General features: G+C 38.5%; 1 protein-coding gene across 2 annotated transcripts in view; it reads left to right on the top strand.

Moving 5' to 3' along the window:
• sult4a1 (sulfotransferase family 4A, member 1) overlaps positions 1-27399 on the top strand; it is a 45702-nt gene that overhangs the window by 8129 nt on the left and 10174 nt on the right. Inside the window, exons 2-7 of one of the 2 annotated variants that reach the window (XR_012100601.1) lie at positions 10479-10609; positions 13893-13973; positions 21057-21183; positions 21886-21980; positions 24068-24206; positions 26020-26133. Coding sequence is in view for 1 of the 2 variants with exons in the window: in XM_073059148.1 (XP_072915249.1) it covers positions 10479-10609; positions 13893-13973; positions 21057-21183; positions 21886-21980; positions 24068-24206 (573 nt within the window). In the remaining variant the exon portion in view is untranslated. The remainder of the gene's footprint in view (positions 1-10478; positions 10610-13892; positions 13974-21056; positions 21184-21885; positions 21981-24067; positions 24207-26019; positions 26134-27399) is intronic. The other variant, XM_073059148.1, reaches the window with a different exon arrangement.

The raw sequence follows: 27399 nt of genomic DNA, 5'->3' as shown, positions 1-27399 counted from the left end.
AAACTCCACTTATTCACGTTCTTTTGTGTTCTTTGCCTGATACGGTCCATAGGATGCAGTCCATGATAGATCTACCTGAAGAATACTTGTATATGAAGTGAACTTGTATGTCACGTTATTGCTTTTATGTAGCACATACAAAATGCTGAAGGTACTCAGCAGGTCAGGGAGCGTTTATGAGGGGAATAAACAGTTGATGTTTCAGGCTGAGATCCTTCTTCAGAGCTGGTTGTTTATTCCTCTCCATAGATGCTACCTGACCTGCTGCGTTCCCCCAGCATTTTGTTTGTGTTCCTTAAGATTTCCAGCAAATGCAGATTCTCCTGTGATAATGTTTTTAAGTAAATATTTTATTAAAATCACCTGTACAAGATGCAATGAAAGCTTTGTTTTGCATGCCATCCATACAGAAAATTCCAAAACAGCAATACATCGAGCTAGTACAAAGGGAAAGACAATAACAGAATGCAGAATATGGTATTACGGTTACTGTTACTAGAAAGTGCAGTGCAGGTAGACGCACAAGGTACAAGGGGGTATGACAAGGCACATTGGGAGATCCAAGGGTTCATCTTCATCATACCAGAGGTCCATTCAAGAGTCTTAAAGCAGCAAGATAGAAGCTGTCCTTGAGCCTTGTGGTGCACATTTTCAAGCTTTGTATCTTCTGCCCAAAGGAAGGTATGGAAGAAAATATGACCAGGATGGAAGAGGTCTTTAATTATTTTGCCTACTTTCCCGAGGCAGCAGAAATGCAGACTAGAGGACAGGCTGATTTTCACAATGGACTGAGCTATGCACGCAACTCTATAATTCCATCCTGTCTTGGGCAGAGCATTTGCTTTCTGTCGGATATTTTCTATGGTATGGCTATAAAAGTTGTTGAGGGCCAATAATGAGTAGCCAAATTTACGTAGCTTTCAGAAGAAGAAGAGGTACTTGTGTGTTTTTTTTTGGTCGTTGCATCTATGGGGTAGGACTGGTCAAGCTATTGCTGATATTTACACCTGGGAACATGAAGCTTTCAATCATTTCCACCGCAGTGCCATTGATGTTGGCAGTGGCATGTACCCTACTCTGCTTCCTGAAGCCAATGTCCAGCTTTTTGTATTGCTGACATTGAAGGAAAGGTTGTTTCCTTGACACCATCCACTGGGCTCTTGATCTCCTTCTCATACTTGGTCTTGTTGTTCGAGGTGGGGCCTACAATGAGGGTCTCACCTGCAATCATAGGTGGAGCGATAGAGCCAGAGCTGAATCTGGCCACACCGTTGTGAGTATATAGGGAGTGACGTAAGGGCCTGAGAACAGTCCTGTGGGGCACCAGTGTTGTGGATAATCAAGGTGGAGGTATTGCTGCTTATCCTTCTGGATTGTGTTCTGTGGATCAAAAAGTCAAGAAGCCATTTGTAAAGTAATTTAATTCACATTAAAAAGCTGAACCTAGTTTTCATTTAGGATGGAATATAAAGCAGTATTAGAATTTGTATTAGTTTATTATTGTCACATGTACAAAGGTAAGTGAAAAGCTTGTCTTGCATACTCTTTGTACAGATCAATTCATTACACAATTCATTTGAGATATCACAAGGGTAAACAATAACAGCATGCAGAATAAAGTGCAATAGCTACGGAGAATGTGTGGTGCAGGTAGACAATAAGATACAGGGTCATAATGAGGAGGATTGTGAGGTTAAGAGTCCATTTTATCATAGTAGGGAATCATTCAATAGTCTTACAACAATGGGTTAGAGACTTCCTTGAGATTGGTGGTATGTGTTTTCAGGCTTGTGTGTCTTCTGTCTGGGAAGAAGAAAGAATGTCCAGGGTGAGTGGGGTCTTTGAAAATGCTGGCTGTTTTACTGAAGAGGTAAGAAGTTTAGACAGAGTCCATGGTCACCATTTTACTACTAAGCTCTCTATTTCTCTTTGTACTCATCGTTCATTGAGATGTGGCCCCTACAGTGGTATCAGCTGCAAATTTGTAGATGGAGTTAGAGAAGAATCTAGCTATGTAGTTACGGTGTACAGGGAGTGGACTGGTGGGCTGGGGGCACAACCTTGTGAAGCACCAGTGTTGAGGATAATCATTGTGGAGGTGTTGCTGCCTATTCTTAATGATTGCAGTCCATTAGTCAAGAAGTCAAGGATTCAGTTGCTAATGGAGGTGTTGAGGCCCATGATTAGGAGTTTCGAGATGAGTTTGCTTGGAGTTACTTATTGAAGGAACTATAGTCAATAATCAGTAGTCTAACATGGGTGTATTACTGTCCAGTTGCTCCAAAGATGAGTGTAGGACCAGGGAAGGGGCCTCTTCGGTAGACCTGTTTGAGTAGTAGATGGATTTGCAGTGGGTCGAGATCGTCTGGAGGGCAGGAATTAACTTGTGTCATGACCAGACTCTTGAGGCCCTTCATGATGAGAATGTGAGAGCCACTGGGCAGTAGTTGTGAACACACTTTACTTTGTTTTTGTTAGGTACTGAAATGACAGTGGTCTTCTGAAAGCAGGTGGGAACCTTAGATTGACAGATTTAAAATATCTTAAATACTTCTGCCAGCTGATCTAAGGATGCCATGCAATGCCAGATGCTATTTGTGGGTTCACTCTCTGGAAGACTATCTTACATTTGCAATGGTGACAATGGGTTCAGGTGCGTTAGAGGCTGTCAGGGGGAGTGGTGACATACCAATCCCTTCTGTTCAAAATGTGTATAAAATGCATTAATCCCATCAGGAAAGGATGTGCTGTTGTCGAGGATGCTGCCTGACTTTGTTTTGTAGTCAGTTATAGCATGTAAGCCCTGCTAGAACTGATGTTTGCTCTGGGACTCGATTTTTTAGACTGCTTTTGTCTCTTGGCATCCATGATAGCTTTATGGAGGTCATATCTTGATTTCTTAAAAACGTCAGGGTCACTTGAATGCTGCAGTCCAGGACTTCAGTAGGGAGTGGACCTCCTGGTTCATCCATGGTTTCCGATTTGGGAATACTCAGACTATTCCCTTTGGTACACGGTTCTTAACGCTCTTGCTGATAAAGTCCATGTTGGTAGTGACATACTCATCTAGGCTGGCAGCTGAGTCTTTCAACAAACTTAAAGCAGTCATGTAGGAGCTAATCTGTTCCCTCAGACCAACACAGTATGATGTTCTATAGTGGATCTTCCTGTTTAAGCTACTGTTTGTTTGCAGCAAGAGGGAGCACAGCCTGTTGGTCTGAATTACCATCTTATGGACAGGGTGTCCATATTTTGATTGTATAGCAATGCTTAGGTCTGAATAAAGGCAACAGCATTAAGCTGGAAGAACAAATGAAAGTGCAGAAATACTTGGGACATTTAGTTCATTGCCCTGGAAAGTTCATCAGTGTTCCTGTCCCAGATTCCACAAATGTCTACCACAACATTATCTAGATTTTGGCTTTGTAGAAGGTAATGTGGTGATGAACATTTCTGGGATGTGTGACAAATACCTGAATTCTAATTAACAAATTACATACATTTATGTCTTTTGAGTTTTTTGTATACAATCTACTCAATTTTATTGATACAAATTATTTTGGAGATAAAAATTAGTTCTTTGTTTTAATTTGCTTGATTGGAAATACTGCATGATTTGTTGTTTAGCATGTGAAACATGCATGCCTCCACTGTTTTTTTTACTTGTTTCCTTTGGCAAATGTGAACTTTTTGGCCCATTCCGTGGATAAGAGTGTAATAGCTTGCATTGCACTTCAAATTCAAACTCTGAAAATGCAATGCTGTTTCAAAGTAAATTTATTATCGAAATGCAAATAGGTCACCATATACTACCCTGAGATTTATTTAGTTTGCAGGCTAAATTACTGAAAATCAAATCTTGCTCAGTCTCAAATTAACAGAGGTTTAGCCATACCTAAACAGTTGCAAGTCACTAACATAGAAAATGGATATCATTGTTATTAATGACGATGTTTCGTTCTTCTGTGTCAAAGTTTCTCATGCATCTTGTCCTTGCATTCGTATGGAATTTTCATACAGGTTGGCACAATATCGGTGTTTCTTTCATTGTCACATACATTGCAATTTGACAAGGAGAATGGTTTATTTTTTTGTTAGAATGAGCACTGCTTCAGGATTCTTGCAAAAACAAGGCTAATGGTTCAGAATCATCTTCCACTGGTGTACTGGTTGTAAAAATGCTGCTGGAAGAACTATATCTTGTGTACTATTTGCAGAACGAGGGGAAGAATACTTTCCATATTGTACTACATATTTATTCCATACCAAATTAATTAAAAAATATTGAATACATTTCTGCTTATTACTCGTGAATATATTTTTACTATTGAATTGTTCCTTTTCACCCTGTTTAAAAAAACAGTATTGGTTGGTTCTGTGATGTGAGTTAATGCTTTAGTCTAATTGACCTACTGCAGTAAAGCAATCTTCCTGATTTTATACATGATTTAATAGACCTGTTCAAAATTCCATTTTCTGCTGAAAGCGCTGTTTGGGAAAATGTCTTGTGCTCACAATATCAGCTCAGTTCAAGGGCACATTTATGGAATGCATAGACACAGGGGTAATAGATTATGCCAATTACATTATCTGTGTAGATTGTGGTGGGGGTGGGGTGTATATTAGTTCTCGCTCTTAACATGGAATAATAATTAAGGCCAGGCACATAAGATTTTTTTAGATCAGATATAACACGGTTTCTCAGGATAATTCTTGCCACCTCTAACATGTCCCACCACCCCGCAGCTAGTTTTATTCTTTCTTTAGTGCAAAGACTTCAGCTGATGCAGTGTCCCAAAGGCATTTCTGGCTGTTCAGTATTAGACAGTGAATATTGGCAAGAAACTTGATCAACTTTTCTATCAGCTGTGACAAGAAGTGATGTTAGAGCTGAACAGGTTTTTTTTCCTTTCACCAGTGCTCTACAGCAGAGGTCACTGGGGAAGCATTGTGAGTACAGTCGGCTCTCCTTATCTACGAGCGATTGATTCCGGGACCCCCCCCACGGATACCAAAAAATGCGGATGCTCAAGTTCCTTATTTAACCTGTCTAAGTGCAGCAGTCTTTAGGACCCAGCGGAACCTCAGACCTTATTTAACCTGTTTCAGTGCGGTGGACTTTAGGACCCGGCACAGCTCTGAATCCGCAGTGTTTCTATTTACGAAAATAATCACGATCGTGATTAAAAATAAAGTGGAAGTAATAAAACAATCGGAAAGAGGTGAAACGCTATCGGTCATTGGAAAAGTGGTAGGCTACAGTCGGTCAACGATCGGAACAATTTTAATGGAGCATGTGAAGGGCCCTGCCCCGATGAAAGCTACAATTATTACTAAGCAATGCAATGGTTTAATTATTGAAATACATACATTTCTTAAGTGTTTTATATGCATAGAAAGGTAAAATATATACTATATACAAAGACAAACATTTGACTGATGCTAAATAATACTGGATGTACCTGCTCCGACTTCAAATCCGACTTAAAGATGGACTCAGGAACGGTACTCGTTCATAACCCGGGGACTGCCTGTACTTCTAAATCATCTCTTATGATATCTCATACAATGTAAATGCTATGTAAATAGTTTTTATACTGTATTGTTTAGGGAATAATGACAAGAAAAAGTAGTCTATGCATGCTCAAATAACGAGTGCTGGAGAGAGAACTTCCGGGTTTTCCCGAACCGCAGTTGGTTGAATCCACGCATGTGGAATCCGCGGATAAGGAGGACCGACTGTACAGTTCATTTTCATTCCCCTATCTCAGGCTTACCAAGGAGATGAAAACCCTGCCCATCTTCGCTGTTTCCATTGAATGTAGCTCTAGAAAATGGATGTTTCTGGCTTACAGAGAATTGAGCTTGTAGACAGTTCTCAGAAATGGAACCCATATATAACCCAGGGAATGCCTGTATTTAAAATAATCCTCTATAGAGTGGTAATGAGATGAATGTACATTGGTGGACAGTGAGTTATTGGATCTCCAGAGGTATATAATCAAGGATTAAATTTTGTGGTTTTAAAATCAATTGTGTCTTACCCTAAATGATAACATAATACATAGTATACATTGTACATCACATCAGTTTTCTTTATATAGTATTATTAAGTTAAATCTGAAGTGCCAATGTTCAGATTTGTAATGTTTTTGGAAGTGATAAGGTTCAGTTTATTTCACTGTTAGCTCAGTTAAGGAGCGAATATCTGGTCTGCTTTGCTAAGTGTGTGCATATTAAGACTCATGGTGCTCAATCACCTTTTGAAAAATGGCATCATGCAAGAGATTTCCAAAATAAATATGATTCATTGATATTTGATGAGCAAAAGAAGAAATTATTGTGATCTGAGGTTTATCATCTTGTAGCAGGGAGGTTGGCATGAGCTAATATACTACTTATTTGGATAGGAAGAGAAATTGAACAATTAAACAGATCAATGAGCCAGAAAATGACAAAAATTGAAATTGGCAGATCTATTTTGTAATTTGGTGAAAATGATAACTTCTGTATTTGTTTGTTGTAATTGGAGTGGATCTTGTGAACAACTCAATGTTTAATAAGGATTTGTTTTGGAAATTTGTCTTTAGACTTCTTAGATTATGAGGGGGAAAAAAGGAAGGATCATTGGAAATAATTAGCAATTGAGTCAAAAGATGGGATTGGAAGAAATTAGACAAGCTCGAGCAACAGAGAAGTGGTGTGTGAATGGATAGGCAGAAGAGAAGAATACATGTATCAGAGGAGTCAAGCGTGTGACATAAGATGGCTTTCAATGAGGTAAATTAGAACAAGCCTAAGGATACTACTGTGGGAAGGGCAGGAATTTTATCATTGATCCAGGAAGTCAGTGTTTCTGTATTTAAGATCTATAATTGAAAAGTATTCATTATAATATACAATACAGATCTCATTATGCACAATAGCTTGAAGATGTCTAATGCCTAATGATTTCCTTAGGCAAGAGAATTTGTTAGTAATGTGGTTTCTATTGGCTTTCCCAATTTCAAACCTGAGGCAGTTTCTTGGCATTGGGCATTGTCATTCATAATTTCATCGTATAGAGTAGGAAGAGGTTAATCTTTAACACTGATCTGAGTACTATTGAAGCTGTATGATAGAAGTGAGTATTGAGGGAAAAAAACACTTCGCCATTTTGAATTTTCTGTAAAACTTTATTTTAGGGACAAGTGTCTCACTACATAACTCCCCAAATTCCTTCTATTAACTACAATAAACACATTAGAAATGTGAGGGAATGCAAATGTTCTGCAACATTGAAGAAGTTCAACATCATCCAGCGCAAAGTAGACTGGTTGATAGCCCATCCACTGGCATAAATATTCGTCTGCAACCATAGGCATAGACCATTTACAAAATGCACTGCAGTTTCTAAACTGGACTATGCCTCTCAATGATGTATTCATATCCTCCGTTCCAGTGAAGGGTTTGTTTCTGTTTCCACAGATCCTGTCTGATCCTCTTTTTCTGTTTGTATATCAGATTTCCAAAGTCCGCATTTTTTTATTTTCAATCTACATTTTGAATGTTGAAAGGGTTGGACAGAGTAGATGTGGAAAGGCTGTTTCCCTTGTTGGGTGAGTCCAGGACAAGAGGCCACAGTCTTAGAATTAGAGGGTACCCATTTAAAACAGAGATGAGAAATTTTTTTAGCCAGAGGGTCGTGGAGTTATGGAATTCATTGCCACTTACAGCTGTGGAGGCCCGATCATTGAGGGTGTTTAAGGAGGAGATTGATAGGTATCTAATTAGTCAGGGTATCAAGGGATATTGGGAAAAAGCCAGAAATTGGAACTAGATGGGAGAATAGATTAGCTCAAGGTGGAGTGGCAGAGCAGACTCAGTGGGCCAAATGGCCTACTTTTGCTCCTTTGTATTGTGATCTTATGTCCTCTTCTATAACTCAAGTTGAGGTTGTTTGTTGAGAATGTGTGGTCTTATCAGCATGAATTTATGTCAGGGCAATGGCAACTATCTGCTTTGATATAATTATCTGGTTATTTTTGTGACAAGCTCGTATCTTTTATTAATGACATTTAGGCAGTGAACTGATTCATAAAGCAGATACCAGTAGGGACTAAGACCATTGGTGTCTGTGTCAAACATCAGCAGAGCCCAGGTGACCCTCTTTGTAATCTTCCTTACTGTTTTTTCCTCTTTATGTTGGCTTGCATGGGTTAATATTACCAAATAAATTCTTGAAAATCCTAATGTAGTGCTTCAAGTCGAGGTGTCTAAATTTCACGGTGCAAAATGTTCTCTTAGTATAATGAAAAAATACATTACTCTAAACGGAACTTCAATTCTTTTATTGTGAAATCTATCATTGTGCTAATACTGGAGTTATGTACCCCTTCCACCATCAGTTTTCATTTTTCTGTTGGAGGGTTGGATAACCATTGAATCATGCTTTTATTCATTCTGAGAGTTGGCCAATTTATCACTTTGCCGTTAAAATATAATAGGTCTCAATGGTGGTTTGGAAAATGAGACATTTGTGCAGCTTCCTGATGGTATTAAAATCCAAGTCTCTGACTCTTTCGAAGAGTTGGAGGTGGTGGGGGAACTGAAGTAGTAAATTCTATCAATGCAGTACCCTTTTTATTTCTCAAGATTTCCATTGATTTTCCAGCTCCCCACGACAACCACCTATTCCAAGATGGCTGGAGTCTTTGAGTCATACTGAATTTACATCCTTTTGAAGTTTCTTTCACTTGTAATTACAAATGGGATCTTTATCAGTTATAGTTCTTGTTGATAATTTGGTGCTACTGTATCACTTGCGAGTGGGAGGGGGGAGCTGGGGGGGACTTTGGGGTTCTCACGTTTAACTGCCGCTCATTCTTTGGAGCACTTCTCTCTTTTCATGGATGTTCTGCGAAGAAAGAGCATTTCAGGATGTGTATTGTGTACATTTCTCTGACATTAAATTGAACCTTTGAACATGGCGACATATCATTCAAGTGGTTCCGTTTATTATCAGAGAATGTATACAGTATAAAACCCGAAGAACTTCTCTTCTCAGACGTCCATGAAAAACAGAACCCCAAAAGAATGAACACCAGAAAAACATTAGAACCCCGAAGATTCCTTTTGCCCCTTCCCCTACGCAAGCAGCAGCAACCTTCTCCCTCCCCCTGCTGCCCATTTCTGCAAAAAGCATCAGCACCCACCATCCACCAAACAAAAGCAAAGCACCCAAAGAGAGATCCTGATCTGTAGTCAACAAAAGCTATTGTTTACCCAACAGTTTGACATGCCACAGGCACAGAGAGATATCACCCATTTTCACAGAGAAAGGGGAGACTGACAGTCGCTGATATGATATTATAGTTTGCCATGTTGCTTTTCCATACATCTATCGCAGCGAAATCCTCATCTACTTTGGTAATAAATTTACTTTGAACTTTGAACTCATGACTGTGTGGCCAGACACAGCTCAAATGCTGTCTGTAAGTTGGCTGATAACACCACTTGTTGGCAGAATCTTAGTGGTGACGAAGAGGGATTCAGGAGTAAGATAGATCGGGTGGTTGAGTGTGTTGCATCATCTACCTCGCACTCAATATCAATAAGACAAAGAATTATTTGTGGACACCAGTCCTCATTGAGAGGTCAGTGGTGGAGAGGGTGAGCAGCTTCAAGTTCCTGGTGTCAACATCTCAGGATTTGTCTTAAGTCCACACATCGATGTAATCACAAAGAAAGCACACCAGCGGTTCTACTTCATGAAGATTTTGAAGAGAATCGGTATGTTCCTAAAGACTTGCAAATTTCTACAGAAGAATGATGGAGAGCATTTTGACTGGTTATATCACAACCTGATTTGGAGTCGCTAATGCACAGGATCACAAAAGGCTGCAGATGGTTGTAGATTCAGCCAGTTCTGTCACCGCCCCACCATTGTAGATGTCATCAAGAGGCAGTATCTCAGGAAGGTGGGATCGATCACCATCTGGGATGTGCCATCTTCACGTTGCTTCTATCGGGGGAGGAGGTACTTAGGGCAGATTTCCTGATGGTTAATGAATGCATGAACACTATGTCGTTTATTTGTGTTTTGCACTATTTATTTCTTATGTAACTTAAGAGTATTTTTATGTCAAGCTGTAAAACAAAAAACAATCATTATGTTTGTGATAATAAAGCTGATTCTGATTCTGATGTGAAAGGCTTTGAGTAAACATCTGATTTTTTTTGTTTTTCTGTTTGTGTTTGCAGTTTCTCTGTTTCCCTATCCATACAGAATAACTAAATCAAAACAAAACACTGGATAGAATTAGCAAGTTAGTGAATGTTAGTGCAGTAATGTTAGTGAAGACCTTGGAATGGAACTCTCATTTGATGAAAGTTCTAGAGGGACCTTAATGGGATATTTGAAGAAGGCTAATATCAGAATAACTAGAAATGAGATCATCTAAGAAATATTATGCTAGTGTGGTATGTTTTGTTGTCAGGGACCAGCCTTCTCCAGGAACTGGTATATTTGGTGAACCAGGATGCAGATCCAGATGAGATTGGAATAATGAACATTGATGAGCAGTTACCAGTCCTAGAATATCCTCAGCCTGGTCTTGATATAATTAAGGTAAGCGTAATTCACTTGAACTTGTCCTGCAGTGAAATTCTGGGGCTAATACTGACCTCCAACCACAAACGTCTTACTATGTATTATTTTTGGTTTCTGCCAGTGGAGACTTGCCATTAATTTTAATATAATTGAGATATCTACCTCCAAATTTTATCAAATGATACCTTCATGTTAAAGGCAGTCATTCTTACCTCACCTGTCTTCTTCCTGTTTGTACCAACAGTATAAAGAAATCCAAGTTGTGTAACCCTGGAGGAACCCAAAGTGAGGATCAACGTGCTGGTTATTGATAAATACCACTTGATAAGACGTTTGTTGACTTATTGTTTTGCTTGTGTCTGACCTGAACAGTGATCGTTAGAATTGGATTTTTCCTTTTTTTTGGACATGGTGTACATGGGCAGTTTTTGTGTGTTGTTTCTCAGTTGGAATACTGGTCAAGTGCCAGTATTATACTATATTATACTTACACACTACGATTAGGATGATTTCATGGCCGTTAACCTTCCCTTATCTACTGAACTGTGTCATTTGATGTCACAAAGTGATTTACATTGGCTGAACACAAGTTTCTTGGCGGGTAAACACAATGTCAGTAGTAAGAAAGCATGTTTAGTTTTTTAGCGATAAGTTATCTGGATATTAGATTTGGATTTTGAAATGGATCCTCCAGATGATACTTCAAGCTAAAGATGCCTTTGGGTTTCACATTTGGTGCTGCACTGTCATCAAGAACAAGTATATTCTTGGAGTGTTTTCCTTTCATTAGCTGTTAAATCCATCACTGCATGTGTCCGGAAATGGTGCTGTTCTGATGCTCTGCTCTGCTCTGGGTTTGATTAGTTCTGTGGATAACCTGCTGCTTTGGTTGTTTAGGATTTCTGTAGTTTTGTGTGGCAGCTTCACCAGGTTGGCATATAGACTGGCTATACAGCGGCATGCTCTTCTAAAATCCTCTCCAAACCAGAGTCAACTCCTCAGTAGATGTGAGCCATTGAAGCAAGAAAGTGCTGGGCAGTGAGATTACAGATTGTGGTGAAGTACATTTCTGCAGCAGGAAGATGGCTGATTTTTGAGCAGTATGATCTGTCTAATCTAAGGCTATGTCCACACTAGACCGGATAATTTTGAAAATGCCAGTTTCACGTAAAAACAATAGGCGTCCACACCAGGTGTTTTTTGAAACTACCTCCGTCCACATTAAAACAGGTATTTGGGCGAATCTCCTCTTACTGGGCATGCGCAGGATACATCTACAGAAAACAAGCGACGTGTTTGGTGTGGAATCTCACTGTGAAAGACTTGGTGCGCATGTGTCCAGTTACAGACTAGAAAAACTTAAAAGGAAATTGCCAGACGACGAACAGCTGTTGGTTCTCGTGCAGGAGGACTTAAAACTTAAAAAAAAAACAAATACTGGAGCGTATGGAGGCATCCGACAGGGAGTTCACGGACAGTATGACCCGGCTGACGGTGAACATTGAAAAAGTGACTAACTCTATTGCAAAGGGATTTGCAATGATGAGGAATATGATGGGTGTCCCCCCAGTACTTTTCACTACCACAATACCAGCCTCACAGCCACTACAATAGCCACAGACGGATACACAGACCCCCGGGTGGCCCCACCAACATCTTTCCCACTCCCACAGAGGGGTCACCCTGGAAACATTTCCTACAGCCATTGTCACTTCACCAATAAAAGGGACGACAGCTGCAACTAAATGCATTAAAGCTAGTTACTGGGCAAAAGTGAAATTTTCTCTTATCTCACTTGTTTGCCTTTACTTTTGCCATGTCTTTTTGTATTATTTTGCTGTTTTTAACATGTGCAATAAAACAAGTTACTGGGCAAAAGTGATTTTATTTTTACCTGAGTAAAAGTGAAACTTACAATTTTCCTTTTTTGGCCTTAACATTTTCATGTCTAAGCCAAACATAAGTTACTACTTAAAAATGACATTTTGGAAGTAGTTACAGTTGCATCTGTTGAATGTTTGCACAAGCAATACATTAATAAAGCACCTTGTTAAATGTATAAAACATGTCTGCATCAGTGTTGCATTTCCATACAATGTTACATTAGGCTGTTACACATCTATTGTCAGAGAAGTACTTGCATAAATAGGTAAACCACCTTCATACAAGCAAGGACAGAAAACAGGGCAAAGTGAGTATACTTATTTATTCAGTAAGTTACGGGTCAAAGTATTTGGTGAGTACATTTCTAACTCTTCTGGCTTCAGTCTTGTTGCTGTCTGTTCTGAAATTGTTAGGTTGTGGGGGGTGGGGTTGAAATTCCCTGTCATACTGCAAAGCTGCAGTAACATTCTGCTCAGGAACAGTCTCCTGAAGCCGTCCGCCATTGTTGTGGTGTTGGAGGTTGCGTTCAAGAGAACAATGATATGCCGCGCTGCTGCCACCATCTGTTCCGGCATGTTATGACAGCATGTTTAAAAACCTTTGGTTACCCCGTATACACTACACCACCCAGTCAGCGTTTTCAGATTTACACACTCTGGAGAGCGTTTTAGAAAAGCTCTGTTTTCGGGGGAAGAAAACATTGTTTCAGTGTGGACGGAGGGTCAAAACGAGGAGAAAAAGCTTCAGTTACGTATTTATCCGGTCTAGTGTGGGTGTAGCCTAAATCAGCTCCATTGCATAATACAACTACCGTGTGTTTGGTGTAAAATCGTAACTATTTACATGAAGGCTTTGCAACATTGTCTGCTACCAGTCCACTTGCGGACAAGAGCATCTTGTATTGACTGGCATGAAAGCGGTCAAGCAGTTCTTTTCTACCCATTGTAGTCATGTTACTACAGCAGTATCTGTCAGTCCCTTGCCAACTCAGAAAGTGGTGATGTATGTTGAAGGCCCCTGCCTTCAATACACTTTGTGTCTTTGCTATTGCCAGTGCTTCTCCCAAGCGGACTTTTAATATGGAAGGTTGCTGATCTTTCAACTGAGGTTGAACATCAGGTGATGATCAGTTTAAGTTTTGCAAAATTGAATGGTATCGTGGGCCATTTCAAAGAACCTTTGGTTTTCCACTCTGCATCATTCTTTACCTTTTCATTGATGTCTTTCATGCATAAATTTCCCTTATTTGTGATATTCTACAAGTAAGAGTAGCAAGGCTAAGCATGTGAAATAGGTTATTTATAGACGGTTCCTTGTGTTCATTCTGTCAGATCTACCTTGGATGAAGAAACCGAACAATAATAGAAGTTCTTTACAAAGTAAGGTTTCTGCAAGCTAATTCTGTTTTCATCTTTAGGAATTGACATCCCCTCGCCTCATTAAGAGTCACCTGCCATACCGTTTCCTACCTACAGATTTACACAATGGACAGTCAAAGGTAAAATATTATGTGTCATGTACTTTTTATTGATTATGCTCTTTGGAATTAGTTAACATTGACAGGTTTTCTCAAAAGTTATGTTACTATGTAGATTAAGTTCTTTAAAATCAGCTTTTCACATAGGAGATTTTATTTCGAAATTATTTCTGAACTTCTCTTTAAGATTTTTTGGCTCTCCAGAGTACTACAGAATATTATGGACATGGATAAGGGAGCCCTTAATTAGCCCCTGCCATTCAGCTGCAGTTGAAAGATATTATGAATTGGACTCTGAGCTCTCAGCAAGCTCTACTTTGTTTACTGAGATGTAGTCAACATTTCTCACTCTTCCTCATGCTTTCAAACGCATGCACTCCTGCACACACTCTCTCTCTCTCTCACTCACTCACTCACTCACACTCACACACACTCACACTCACACACACACACACACACACACACACACACACACACACACACACACACACACACACACACACACACACACACACACACACACACACACACACACATACACACCTGCAGATGCTGGAAATTCAAGCAACACAGACAAAATGCTGGTGGAACACAGCAGGCCAGGCAGCATCTATAGGAAGAAGTACAGTCAACGTTTTGGGCTGACACCCTTCGTCAGAACTACTGATGCCTGCACTCTAGAGGGTAAAGGTAACATCCTGCAAATAGCTGTAATTCAGAAAGGGAGGAAGGCACCAATGGGTAATGGGTAATTTCTTTTTTTTAAAATTAATTTTTTTATACATTTTCTACATAGCTACAGATAAAAAAAACCCAGATCAAAATGAACATTGATACAGTGCAAAAATAAACATAAAATAATAATATGATACAAAGAAAGATAATTGAGAAAGCACCCAAATTGAAGACATGTAAAATTAGTATCCTCCCCAAGCCCCGCAACAAAAAAAAACTCCAGACCAACCACAACACAATATAGAGAATATAAATCAGGACAATCAAACCCCCAAAACTGTAAATACACTTAGCAACAGAAGATATTAATGCCTACAAAAAAACGGAGCTGAAAGCAAGGAACCGAAAAAAAACCTTAGTCAAGAGGAAGGTTATGAAAGTACTCAATAAAAGGTCCCCAGACCTTATGGAACTTTAAATCCGAATTAAGAACTGAATAATGAATTTTTTCAAGGTCTAAGCAGGCCATAATATCGTTAAGCCATTGAGCATGCGTGGGCGGGGCAACATCTCTCCATCTAAGGAGGATTAAACGTCTAGCCAGGAGAGAGGCAAAAGATAATATTCGACACTTAGTCGAACTCAGACGTAGATCTGTCTCACCCCAGAAACCGAACAAAGCAATTAAAGTGTTAGGTTCTAGGTGGTGATTTAGAATATGCGATAATGTTATGAAGACATCTTTCCAAAATTTCTCCAAGCTAGGACAAATCCAGTACATATGAATGAGAGAGGCCTCGCCCCTTTTGCATTTATCACAAAGCGGACTAATGTTAGGGTAAAATCAAGATAATTTAGATTTAGACATATGGGCTCTATGAACAATCTTAAGCTGTAAAAGGCAGTGGCGAGCACAAAGAGAGGTTGAATTAACCGATTTGAGAATCGAGTCCCAAGTCTCATCAGATAAGGAGGTATTTAAATCATGCTCCCATGCCATTTTAATTTTATCCACAGGGGCACGTCGTAAGGCTGCTAATTTATCACGAATAAATGATATTAAACCTTTACCTAGTGGATTAATAGAAAGAAATAAGTCCTTAACATTTTTCTCAGGCATTTCAGGGTAGTTAGGAATTAAAGGAGTAATAAAGTGTCTAATTTGGAGATATCTAAAAAAATGAGCATTGGGCAGATTGAACTTAGCAGAGAGCTGTTGAAAAGAAGCGAAGCGATTATCATAAAAAGATCTTCAAAATGTCTAATGCCCTTCCTATACCAATCATGGAATGCTGAGTCATATGTAGTAGGTAAAAAAAGGTGATTATGTAAGATAGGGCTAGAAAAGGAAAAACCATGGAAACCATAAAATTTCCTAAACTGAGCCCATATACGCAAAGTGTGTCTGACAAGAGGATTAACCATTAATCTGGACAAACTACTAGGGAGTACAGAGCCAAGAAGTGCTGAGATAGATAATTCTTTAGTGGAGCTCAACTCCATTGCCACCCAATTAGGGCACTCGGGTTGGCCATGAAAAAAAGACCAAAAGGTAGCACAACGTATATTGGCTGCCCAATAATATAAACGAAAGTTAGGTAAAGCCACGCCACCCTCCTTTTTAGATTTTTGGAGATAACCTTTATTAATTCTAGAGCGCTTATTCTTCCACAGATATGACAAAATAATAGAGTCTAAGGAATCAAAAAAAGATTTAGGAATAAAAATTGGGATTGATTGAAATAAATATAAAAGTTTAGGGAGAACATACATTTTAACAACATTAATACAACCTACCAAAGACATAGAAAGAGGTGACCATTGTAACAGACTCTGTTTAATAGTATATGAGAGATTGGCAAAATTTTCACGAAAGAGATCTTTAAATTTCCTTGTGCTTCTTTATTAATTGGGAAAAGTTCGCTCTTATGTAAATTAAGTTTATATCCAGAGAGCTGGCTAAACTGGTCAAGAAGTGAAAACATTGGAGGTAAGGATGTAGACGGATTTGAAAGAAAAAGTAATAAGTCATCGGCATAAAGAGAAACTTTATGCTCAACACCCCCTCTCCAAATCCCGGTCAGTTCAGGACAATTTTGAAATGCTATCGCCAAAGGTTCTATAGCCAAATCAAAGAGAAAGGGACTTAAAGGGCATCCCTGACGGGTGCCACGTTTGAGGTTAAATAACTGGGATTTCTGAAAATTAGTTAAAACAGAGGCAGTAGGACACAAATACAGCAATTTGATCCAAGAGATAAAACTTTGACCGAAGTCAAATTTTTCTAAAACTGCAAAAAGGTAGTTCCACTCTATACGATCAAATGCTTTCTCCGCATCGAGGGAAATAACACATTCAGGAATCCCAGTTGGAGGTGAATATAAAATGTTAAATAAGCGTCGCATGTTAAAAAAAGGGAGACGGTTTTTAATAAAACCAGTTTGATCATCGGAAATAATAGAGGGAATAACAGTTTCTAATCTATAAGCCAAGACTTTGGCCAAGATTTTAACATCAACATTAAGCAAAGAAATCGGCCTATACGAGGAACACTCTGTTAGGTCTTTACCCTTTTTTAATAAAAGAATAATAGAAGCCTCATTAAAGGAGGGTGACAATTGGCCACACCTAAACGAGTCAGATAATACTGAGAGTAACTGAGGAGAGAGAAGTGAAGAGAATGATTTATAAAATTCTATGGGGAACCCATCAGGTCCAGGAGATTTCCCTGAAGACAATGCAGAAATTGCAAAGGATATTTCTTCTGATGATATAGGCGCATTCAGTTTGGCTTTAAAATCAGATGAAAGCGAAGGAATATTCAGATTATTTAAAAAATGGTCAACAGAGATATTGTCATTCAAAGATTCAGAGGAATAAAGTCGAGAGTAGAAATTTTTAAATGCGTCATTGATTTCTAGGTGATCCGATGTAAGGTCACCATTCTCCTTCCGGATCTTTGTAATATGTTGTTTGGCTTTGGAACGCCTCAACTGATTGGCTAGAAATTTACCAGATTTTTCGCCATGGATATAAAAGCGACTCTTACTTTCAAGAAGTTGGCGTTCGACAGGTTGAGTAGACAGGAGGTTAAATTTAGCTTGAAGTTCTACACGCTTCTTGTATAGTTCAGGGTTCTTAGTTTGAGCATACAGTTGATCCAAATCTTTAATCTGATTAATGAGGTCTAATCGATCTGCGCAGGACTTTCTATTAAGATTTGCTGTATAGGAGATTATTTGGCCCCTCAAATATGCTTTCATGGCATCCCAGACAATCTGGGATGACACTTCAGGTGGTGTATTGGTGTTAAAATAAAAGGTTATCTGATTCTTAATAAATTTTAGAAAATCCTCATCCGATAATAAAGTCGAATCAAACCTCCAGTGTTTATTCCTCTGAGGGAGACCAGGAAAATTTAAGGACAGAGTAATTGGGGCATGGTCAGAAATCAGTATACTCTGATAATCACAAGAATAGACAAATGGAATGAGTTGATTATCGAGTAAGAAGTAGTCAATTCTAGTAAAGGTATGGTGAACATGTGAAAAAAAAAGAATAATCTCTCTCAGTAGGATGAAGGAAAAGCCATATATCAGAGATACCATAATTAGAGAGAAACGATTGAATAACTAAGGCAGATTTAGTAGGTGGTCTAGTAACAGAGGACGATCAATCCAAATTAGGATCTAACCAACAATTGAAATCACCACCCAGTATAAGAGAGTATGAGTTTAAGTCTGGTAGTGAGGAGAAAAAACGTTCAAAAAAATTAACATCATCAAAATTGGGGGCATACAGGTTTGCTAGTACAACTTTAGTATTATATAGTTTACCAGAAACAATAATAAAACGGCCATTTGTATCAGATATCTTATTATGGAGTTCAAAAGGAATATTTGAATTAATAAGGATGGAGACCCCCCCTAGCTTTGGCGGCAAAGGATGAATGAAAATGCTGACCCGCCCACTTTGACAGAAGCCGGGAGTTATCAAAACAACGAATATGAGTTTCTTGAAGGAAAGCAATGTCAGCTTTGAGTTGTTTAATATGTGAGAAGACCTTCCTTCTTTTAACAGGGTGATTCAATCCCTTTACATTCCAGCTCACAAATTTAAGTGTATTAACCATTATCAGTTGTTAGTGCGTAGAAGGCAGCAGGCATATAAAAAGTCAAGCAGTACAATAACAGTCTGGGAGCAAAAATGTAAACATAAATTCGTAGAATCAAAACAGAAACATGTCCTGAGTAACAAAGGAAAGCAAAGGGTAATTCTTTTATTATTGCTACATGTAAGGAGGCACAGGAGACTGAATGCACACGCTAAATGTTTTAGAAACAGCTTCTTCCCCTCTGCCATCATACTTCTGAACAGGCAGTGAACAAACCTAGGAATACCACCTCACTATTTTTGCTCTCCTTTCGCACTACTTAGTTAATTTATTTTATATATGCCTTTCTTATTGTAAATTTTTTAAGGATTGCACTGTACTGCTGCCACAACTCAACAAATTTCATGATATATGTCAGTGGTAATAAACCTGATCCTGATTCTGGAGATACAGCTTTTGTTTACATGCCACCCAGACAGATAATTCCAAACACAAGTATAATAAAGTACTACAGAAAGGGAAACCAGCATGTAGAAGATAATGTTACAGGTACAGGGTCAGCGCAGTGCAATTCGATAAATGAAGTAGAAGCACTATGAGAGGTTAGACTGGTAGATCAAGGATCTATCTTTCATCTTTCAATCATGAGTCAGGCTGGCAGACTCTAAATACTGTAGGAACTCAGCAGGCCAGGCAGCATCAATGGGAAAGAGTACAGTCGATGTTTCAGGCTGAAACCCTTCAGCAGGACTCCAACGTTTTGTGTGTTTTGCTTGGATTTCCAGTATTTGCATATTTTCTCTTCATAAACGAGAGAGAATCTGCAGATGCTGGAGATCTGTGCAACACACACAAAATGCTGGAGGGTAGGGTCTTGGCCCGAAACATCAACTGTACTTGTTTCCATAGATGCTGCCTGGCCTGCTGAGTTCCTCCAGCATTTTGTGTGTGGTGTGCAGAATTTCTCTTGTTTGTGTTAAGAGCCAAGCTGGGTTTGGATGCATTGGAACTTAGAGTGGGGGTGACTTGATTGAAGCGTAGATTCTTTGAGGTTCTTAATATGTGGATGTCGAGAGGATGTTTCAAATCGGGGCAGGATCTCAGACTCATTGGTTTAACAATAAGTGGGGGCATATTTATGTAAAATGAGGCACTATGTTTTGTCTGAGAATTTTGAATGTTTGGAACTCTCCTCGTCAGAATAGTGGTAGTCACCTCTGAATACTTTGACTCAAAGTTAGTTTCATACTTGATATGCAAGAGTGTGAGAAGTTGGCAGAGGTAGCTGGGAATGTGGAGTTGAGGTTGCAGTCAGAGCAGCCGTTTTCTTATGAAGTGCCTTAGCAGGACTGGTCAGTCTAGTTGCTAATTAGTACAAGGAAGTGAGAGGGTAGATTTCAGCAATGATGATTCTGTTGGCCAAGAATTTCTAGATTCTCGTATTATGGTCTCCTATTAAAGGGTTAGCTATTCAAGATTGAGGTGGGAAGGAATTTCTGCAGCCACGGTGGTGAATCTTTTGTCCAAGAGATCTGGAAGCTCCGTGCCAGAACATATTCGAGGCAGTGATTGATAGATTTTTAGGGAATTGAAAGATGGGGGGGGGGAATGGGGCAGTGCATTGGAATAGTGTCAAATTAATGGATCAGTCATGATCCAAGATAATGGAACAGCTGGTACAAATGTTGAACGGTCAGCTACTTATATTTTTAATTTACAGTGCACGTTCTGATATTTAATGATTGCATCACTATTGTATGTACAAAGGCAAGTACTGCATATGCTGGAAATCTGAAATAAAAACAAAAGATGGAAATAATTGGCAAATTAGGCAACATATATGGAACAAGAAATTGTGTTTATCATTCAGATCAACAACTTTTGCAGAATACTTGACAAACTTATTGACCCAAAATATTAAGTTTTTCTCCCTCACTTTTAATATTTTGGGTCAATGGTCATTTTATATTAAGTGACCAATTTTTTTTCCTCTCAGTTGAGTCCAAGCAGCCGAGATTTTAGTGCCGTTGATAATGTTTTCAAGTCTTTATGCAGCAGCATTGAAATACTCCCTCTTGCAGTAAAATGGGCTGACGATTTGGCCCTTCATTCTAATTGCAGGTGTCTGACCCACCTGCTTGTCCTCGTTCATGTGGTCCAAAATTTTGTATTTGAGTTTCACTTTCAATGTAAGTGCACCTTTTTAGAAATGATCCTTATGTCTATGTTTCTGAAAATGGGAAACTGCTAGTATAATGGCAATTTATGATTTATTTTAAGCTTTCATCCTCAGTTCCAAAACTTTCTTTCTACAGGTTATATGCATGGCCAGGAATCCCAAAGACTTGGTGGTGTCATATTATCAGTTTCATCGTTCTTTACGGACTATGAGCTACAGAGGGACTTTTCAGGAATTCTGTCGGCGGTTTATGAATGATAAGTGTAAGTGTCAGAACTACTTTGATATTTCATCATTTTTCTTTATTTCTATACAAGAAATGGAAGGTAGTTAAGATAAATTTGAATTGGGCAGATATGTAATGTATTAATTAAATAAGTCTGCTTGTAGTCCATAGAATCAATAGCTTGGACTTCACGATCAGTTACACTGATTTTTTGGCAGCAAAGAAGTTGAGCCAGTTGTATCAGGACGTAAGTGGAGATTCAGCATCTGGAAACTACTTACAGTATTTCTGATTGTGATCATGAAAAACATAATATGTCAATAAAGGCTTGATCATTAGACATTGACCTAATTTAATATAGTCCACTTCCAAATCATTGTTATTTTTTTACAGGAAGTGGGCATTCAGAACTGTAAGTTTATGTATACAGGTGGTATTTAAGAATCTTGTGTAATGATTATGTGTATAAAATTATTTTTATAATTTTTTGTGTATTTTTGTTTCCAGTTATCTCAAAAAAATATTATTCATAGTGAAATGTCCATAATTAACCAATGAGGAAAATAGCAGCACTGAGAGTTTCTTCAACAATACCATTGTACATCTGCTCTTTCAGCAAATACAGTGGAAGTATGGCAATAAATTTGGGCTTTGTCGCAGATTTTCCCAAGAAGTTGTAAAGTTCTTAGGTCTAACAATACAATCGCTTATGGTCTTAAAGTAACTTTTGTTTTTCCAGTGGGTTATGGTTCATGGTTTGAACATGTTCAGGAGTTTTGGGAACATCGCATGGACTCCAATGTCCTCTTCCTGCTTTATGAAGATTTACATAAGGTGAGCCTTGAAGAGCTGGGATGAAAATTAACTGAACCACATGAAATCATAGTTTTTCCAGTAAAGCAGTCTGTTTGGTCCAGCATTGCTGGTATTAATCTGTTCTCTTCTTGGCTGTTTCTCCAGAGTGCTGCAAATACTGTTTCTTAAAGCATGCACTCTTACACAATTCCTTTTCAAAATCCCTAATAAAATCAGCTTTCAGACAATGTATCCGAGACCTTGCTACCTGTGTGGAAAGATTTATGATTTTGTCTTATTTGATTCTTTAGCCAATATTCTTAAATTTGTTTTCTCATATTCATGAATCTGATGTTAACAGGTAGATTTCTTCAACTTATCTTGACTTTCATGATCTTGAACATTTCTATCAAATCACCTCTCACATTCCATGATCTGTGTAACTATTCTTGTCGATCATTAATACATCTCATAAGCCCATGAATGGAACATAAATCTCTAGTAATTGAACCAGTGTTTTATAAAGGTTTGACATTACCACAGACTTTGACAGTGCTCTGGTGTCTATCCCTGGCACAACCCTTGGTGCTGACCTTAGGGCATTAACATACATCCATTTAACTGCAACTCTTGATATTGCAACCATAGATCCTGTCCCAGACTTGCTGTTTCTTGCATGCTCCATGGCTCTCAAAGTATACAGCGGGTAGAGTTATCACCTGATATTTTTGGTTTTCCTTTGCTGCTATGTTTTGTGTTGGCTCATCTATGCTCAAAGTAGTGTACCTTGCAATGAGCCTTTAGCGTATAAATGAGAGTCAAGATAAATTTCTAGTAATGCACCTCCACAGACATTCATTAAGCTAAAGCCAAAGAACATTTGGGCTTGGAGTGATGAGTGGTAAATCATCATCTTTGTGTGGCTGGGGTGTTCACTGTGATCCAAACTCCCCCCCAGAACCAGCCAGTTAAGTACCATGGAGAAATCCAAGAAAAGGTTAGAGATTAGGGTATTCCAGTCTGGCACCAGAAGTCTTTATGAGGTACAAGTCAAGATAAAATGTATTCAAAGCCATGAAATACTGTATATTCTCCATTTGCATGATGAGTGCATTTGTAACTACTCTCATGAAGTTTTAACACAATCCAACAAAGCATACTTGATTGATACTCCAATTGTTGTTCTCAACATCACTCTCTCCACTACCAGTGCAGTCTATGCAATCTATAAAATGTACTGCAGCACAAGCTACTGTGATAACACCTCCAAACCGGCAAGCACTACCATTAAGAACAAGGACAGCAAGCATAAGTGGAATGCATTCAGCTGTGAACTCTCTTCCTAGCTGCGTATTATTTTCACTTGAAAATATTTATCATCGTTTCTTTGTTGCTGCTGGGTGTAGAGCCTTAACCAACAGCTCTATGGGAGTACATTTACTCAGAAGATTCAAGGACATTTAGAGATGTTAAGAAAAAAAGATCTCTCAAGATGTCAAGCCAGATAAATAATGTAATTATGTAGCCAAGGGCTAGAATATGAGAATATGCAAATTGTGTTAGGCTGCAGCTTAAGATTCTAGTTATAACACCTCGCATATGATCTGATGTTACTGGAGTTTCACTTGAATGTTCGAAGGAGAGAGGCCAGGCTGCGGGTTGTTTTCTTTAGAACAGAGGTGTACTTGGGACACACAAAATTGAGTGCCTGAGACAATATGAACAGGACTCATTTCCCTTTCCAGATAAGTCAGTAATCGGAATAGTAATTATTGCAATATCTTAATCAGAAAAGTGTTGAAGAGAAATTATACATCAGCTAAATAGCAACAAGTATCTTGAAGACCTGGTCTGCTCAGTTCAACAGTGGAACTTTAACTTGCAATCTGTGTGATTCCTTTTGGCAAGGACCAGTTCAGATATTTAAATGATAGAAAAGGATGTAATCAAAAGCTTATAAACACCAAGGAAAAATGAATCTGAATACTGATTTTCCAGATTTGTACAACTACCTTTTCTAAGCTGGCATATTGATCTGGTATTAGTAAGGTTATGATATTTTATTAGCAATTTTCTTGATATTCAAAGATAATCCAGTTAAGTCTGTCATTTGCTCCTGGTGTTAGAATCTTGCAGGTACCGTGGAACTCTTGGTCCGGTTCCTTGGAGTATCATATGATAAAACTCAGATGGAGGCTATAATTGAGCATTGCCAGCAGCTTGTGGACCAGTGCTGTAATGCAGAAGCCCTTCCCATTGGGAGAGGTAAGTGCGGAGAACCAGTTTAAAAAAACAGCAATCTGTAATATTCTGGCACATATGGTAGATTTAAAAAAAACACATAATTGTTCAGTTTGGCTCCTCTGTCTATGATGCCATATGATGTCATGTGCTACGCAAAGATTATCTCTGAAACTTTCTGTACTGTACGAGGCCCATGAGTAGCAAGAGCCTCCTCCAATAAAACAGGACCTAACCAGTGGGCTAAGGCCTGCTTTGGTGTTGATTATATGGCTTGACCCTGACTTGGCTATGGTCAGGGTGTCAATGAAACCCTTAACCAAAAGAAATCTTTCCCCATGGTTAGTCACTCACCATTTACCTTGCCGTCTTACTGAATCTTCTCCACCCTCCTCAGTGATCCTCAACCCATTTATGGAATCTTAATCTACCAATCTACCCTCACTCTCAATTCCTGACCTCCCCCACTGCCAAATAGACCTCCAGTTAATTTTGCTACATTTATCCTCATTTTCTTCACTGTTAGCAATGGTGGGACATTGAGTATGAAAGGTCTTTCTTGTTATTTGTTCAAGTAAACCCTTTTTGTAGCACACACAATGCCTATATGAAATGCCACTGTACACACATTTAAGTACATAACAGTTTGTAGATGTGCAGTTTAACAATGGATGCTGACTATCTCATCTCTGTATGACATCAAAGCCATCCAGCCCATTGATACTATGCTGGTTCTCATCACACATCAACTCCATATCCCTGACTTGCTTCCCTTTGACCTCATGTCTCAAACCAATCTGCTCTTCCTGATTTTCCTGCCAGCTAACTGTAGTAGAGGAAAATTTCTAGTAGCTGGTTATCCTAACAGTATGCTTTGGGGTTCTGAAGGAAAGGAATTAAGGAAAACCAGTCTAGTCTCAGGGAGAATAGGCAGACTTCATACAGACAAGTTTATTTTGAAATTAATTGAATTCACTAGTCCTAATAAAATATGGGTAATGTTAGAGATAATGTCATCCGAGATCTGCAAATCCTTATAAGGGTGGAAGAGAAATACACATTTTCAGATGTCCTCTGTACATGCAGGGCATGATTGGGATTACAGACATGTCTTCTTCCATTAAAAACACACAATTTATAATGTTTTATATGCTTCTGATATACCGTAGGATATTGGGCTTTCAGTAGTTCCAATGGATTTTATGAGCATCCCTCTAATGATCCTGCAGCTATTCTCCTACTGGACCTATTTACCTCGTTGTTTATAACTTGTATGTATTGTATCCAGATGGATAATTCCAGCCATCATCCATCTTGCACATATAAGAAGGTGGCAGAGGGAAAATATAACAAGCTATGATGAAAGGCAATGGACAACATTAGAATCTAATTCTGATGTGGAACTTAAAGGAATGGCATTCGGGATTAAGAAACTGGTGGGACAGAAAGTAATGATGTCAAAAAGGGAGTGTGATATGAACTGAAGGAAATTATGTTGAACTGTAAATTTCATTTAGAACTTGAGAAGGTTGTTAGGATGGGAATATGATCTAGAACAGATGGAGTGATGTGAAGGAGTGAGTATAATCTGTAACTGAAATGAACTACAAAATCCACAGACGACTAAAAACTGTTTAAGTTTGTTCATTTTTCATATTTTTAATTTTATTCATTGCTTTCATTGTATCAGTTTTGTTTTGCATATATATATATGAGCTATTGAAAATTTTCAGACACGCCTTTTGATGAAAATATTTAAGTTAAATGCTGAATATTCATTTTTTTTTCTAAGTTTTGTTTGTTTGAAGCATTTTGGTTTCTTCCTTTTTGTTTTTAGTGTTTCGACTCATTGAACTGAAGACCTAGTATAATTGATGAGAAGGTAGACTAGACCTTTTCCCATTGGGGTTCTCTTTTCATCTAAACCCTCAGGCAGGTGTAATGTAGCAAGGTGGGTATCACAGTATTTCTCAAATCGATTTTTCATTTGTTTAAAAAAAAGTAAATTCTATTGGGTTACTAATCCATTGTATCACTTAAGCCACATGATTTTCACATTGTATAATAGTGGTATTATTTTTATTCAGCTGTTAGCCCAATCCATTTTCATTTTGAGGGTCTCCCTGGATTTATTTTTCACACCTGTGCAGAATTAAGGTTCAAAGTAAATTTATTTTCAAAGTACATATATGTCACCATATAGAACATGAGATTCATTTTCTTCCGGGCAAACTCAATAAGTCCAATAATCAAAATAGAATCATTGAAAGACCACACAAACAGGGTGGACAACCAGTGTGCAAAAGACAACAAACTGTGGTGTGAGTCCTGAGGTTCCCGCATCTTTCTGATGGTAGCAGTAAGAAGAAAGGTGGAGGTCTCTGATGATGGATGCTTCTTTCCTGTGACAATGCTCCATGTAAATGTGCTCATTGGTTGGGAGGGCTTTATCCATAATGGACTGGGCCATATCCATTAATTTTTGAAGGATTTTTTGTTCAAGGGCATTGGTGTTTCCATATCAGGCTGTGATGCAGCCAGTCAATATACTCTCCACTACACATCTATAGAAGTTAGTCAAAGTTTTCAAACTCCTAATGGAGTAGAGGCACTGCCATGCTTTCTTTGTTATTGCTCCTATGTGCTGGGCCCAGAACAGGCCCTCTGAAATAATAATACCTAGGAATTTAAAGTTGCTGACACCGTCCTCCCCTGATTCCCCCGATGAGTACTGGCTCATGGACTCTGGTTTTCTACTGAAGTCAAAATGTAAGAAAGGAAATTACCACTTAAGATTTGAAACTGAATTAGACATATCAAAACTGCTCACAGTTTATTTTCCACAAACCCAAATATTAATGATGATGGTGAAGGAATGTCATTTCTTTCTGTTCCAGTGCTGTTCTCAATTTTTTTCCTTTATTACTTGTTGATCCGCAGGTCTCCAGATTATATTGAGACTCGAGTACTTAGTATCCATTGATTTCTGCTGCCATAGTAAGATAAGGTTGCTATAATTTAGAATACTCATTATCTATTATCTTCAACATGGCTTTGATATTTTTTAATCAACACTACTTTTATGCACAAATGGGATTCTGTTCTTGAATGTGTTGGTGATTATTGTTTCCATTGACTTGGAATTCTATATTTTTCTTGAAGTCTGACACCTTGGAATTCGAAATAGGCAATTGTTGGGAACCAATGTTTATTTCAT

Source organism: Hemitrygon akajei, chromosome 10 (assembly GCF_048418815.1).
Source record: "Hemitrygon akajei chromosome 10, sHemAka1.3, whole genome shotgun sequence".
In the NCBI taxonomy this organism is placed as follows: Eukaryota; Metazoa; Chordata; class Chondrichthyes; order Myliobatiformes; family Dasyatidae; genus Hemitrygon; species Hemitrygon akajei.
Note: the sequence above shows the minus strand (reverse complement) of the source record. Positions and strands in the feature narration are given on the sequence as shown.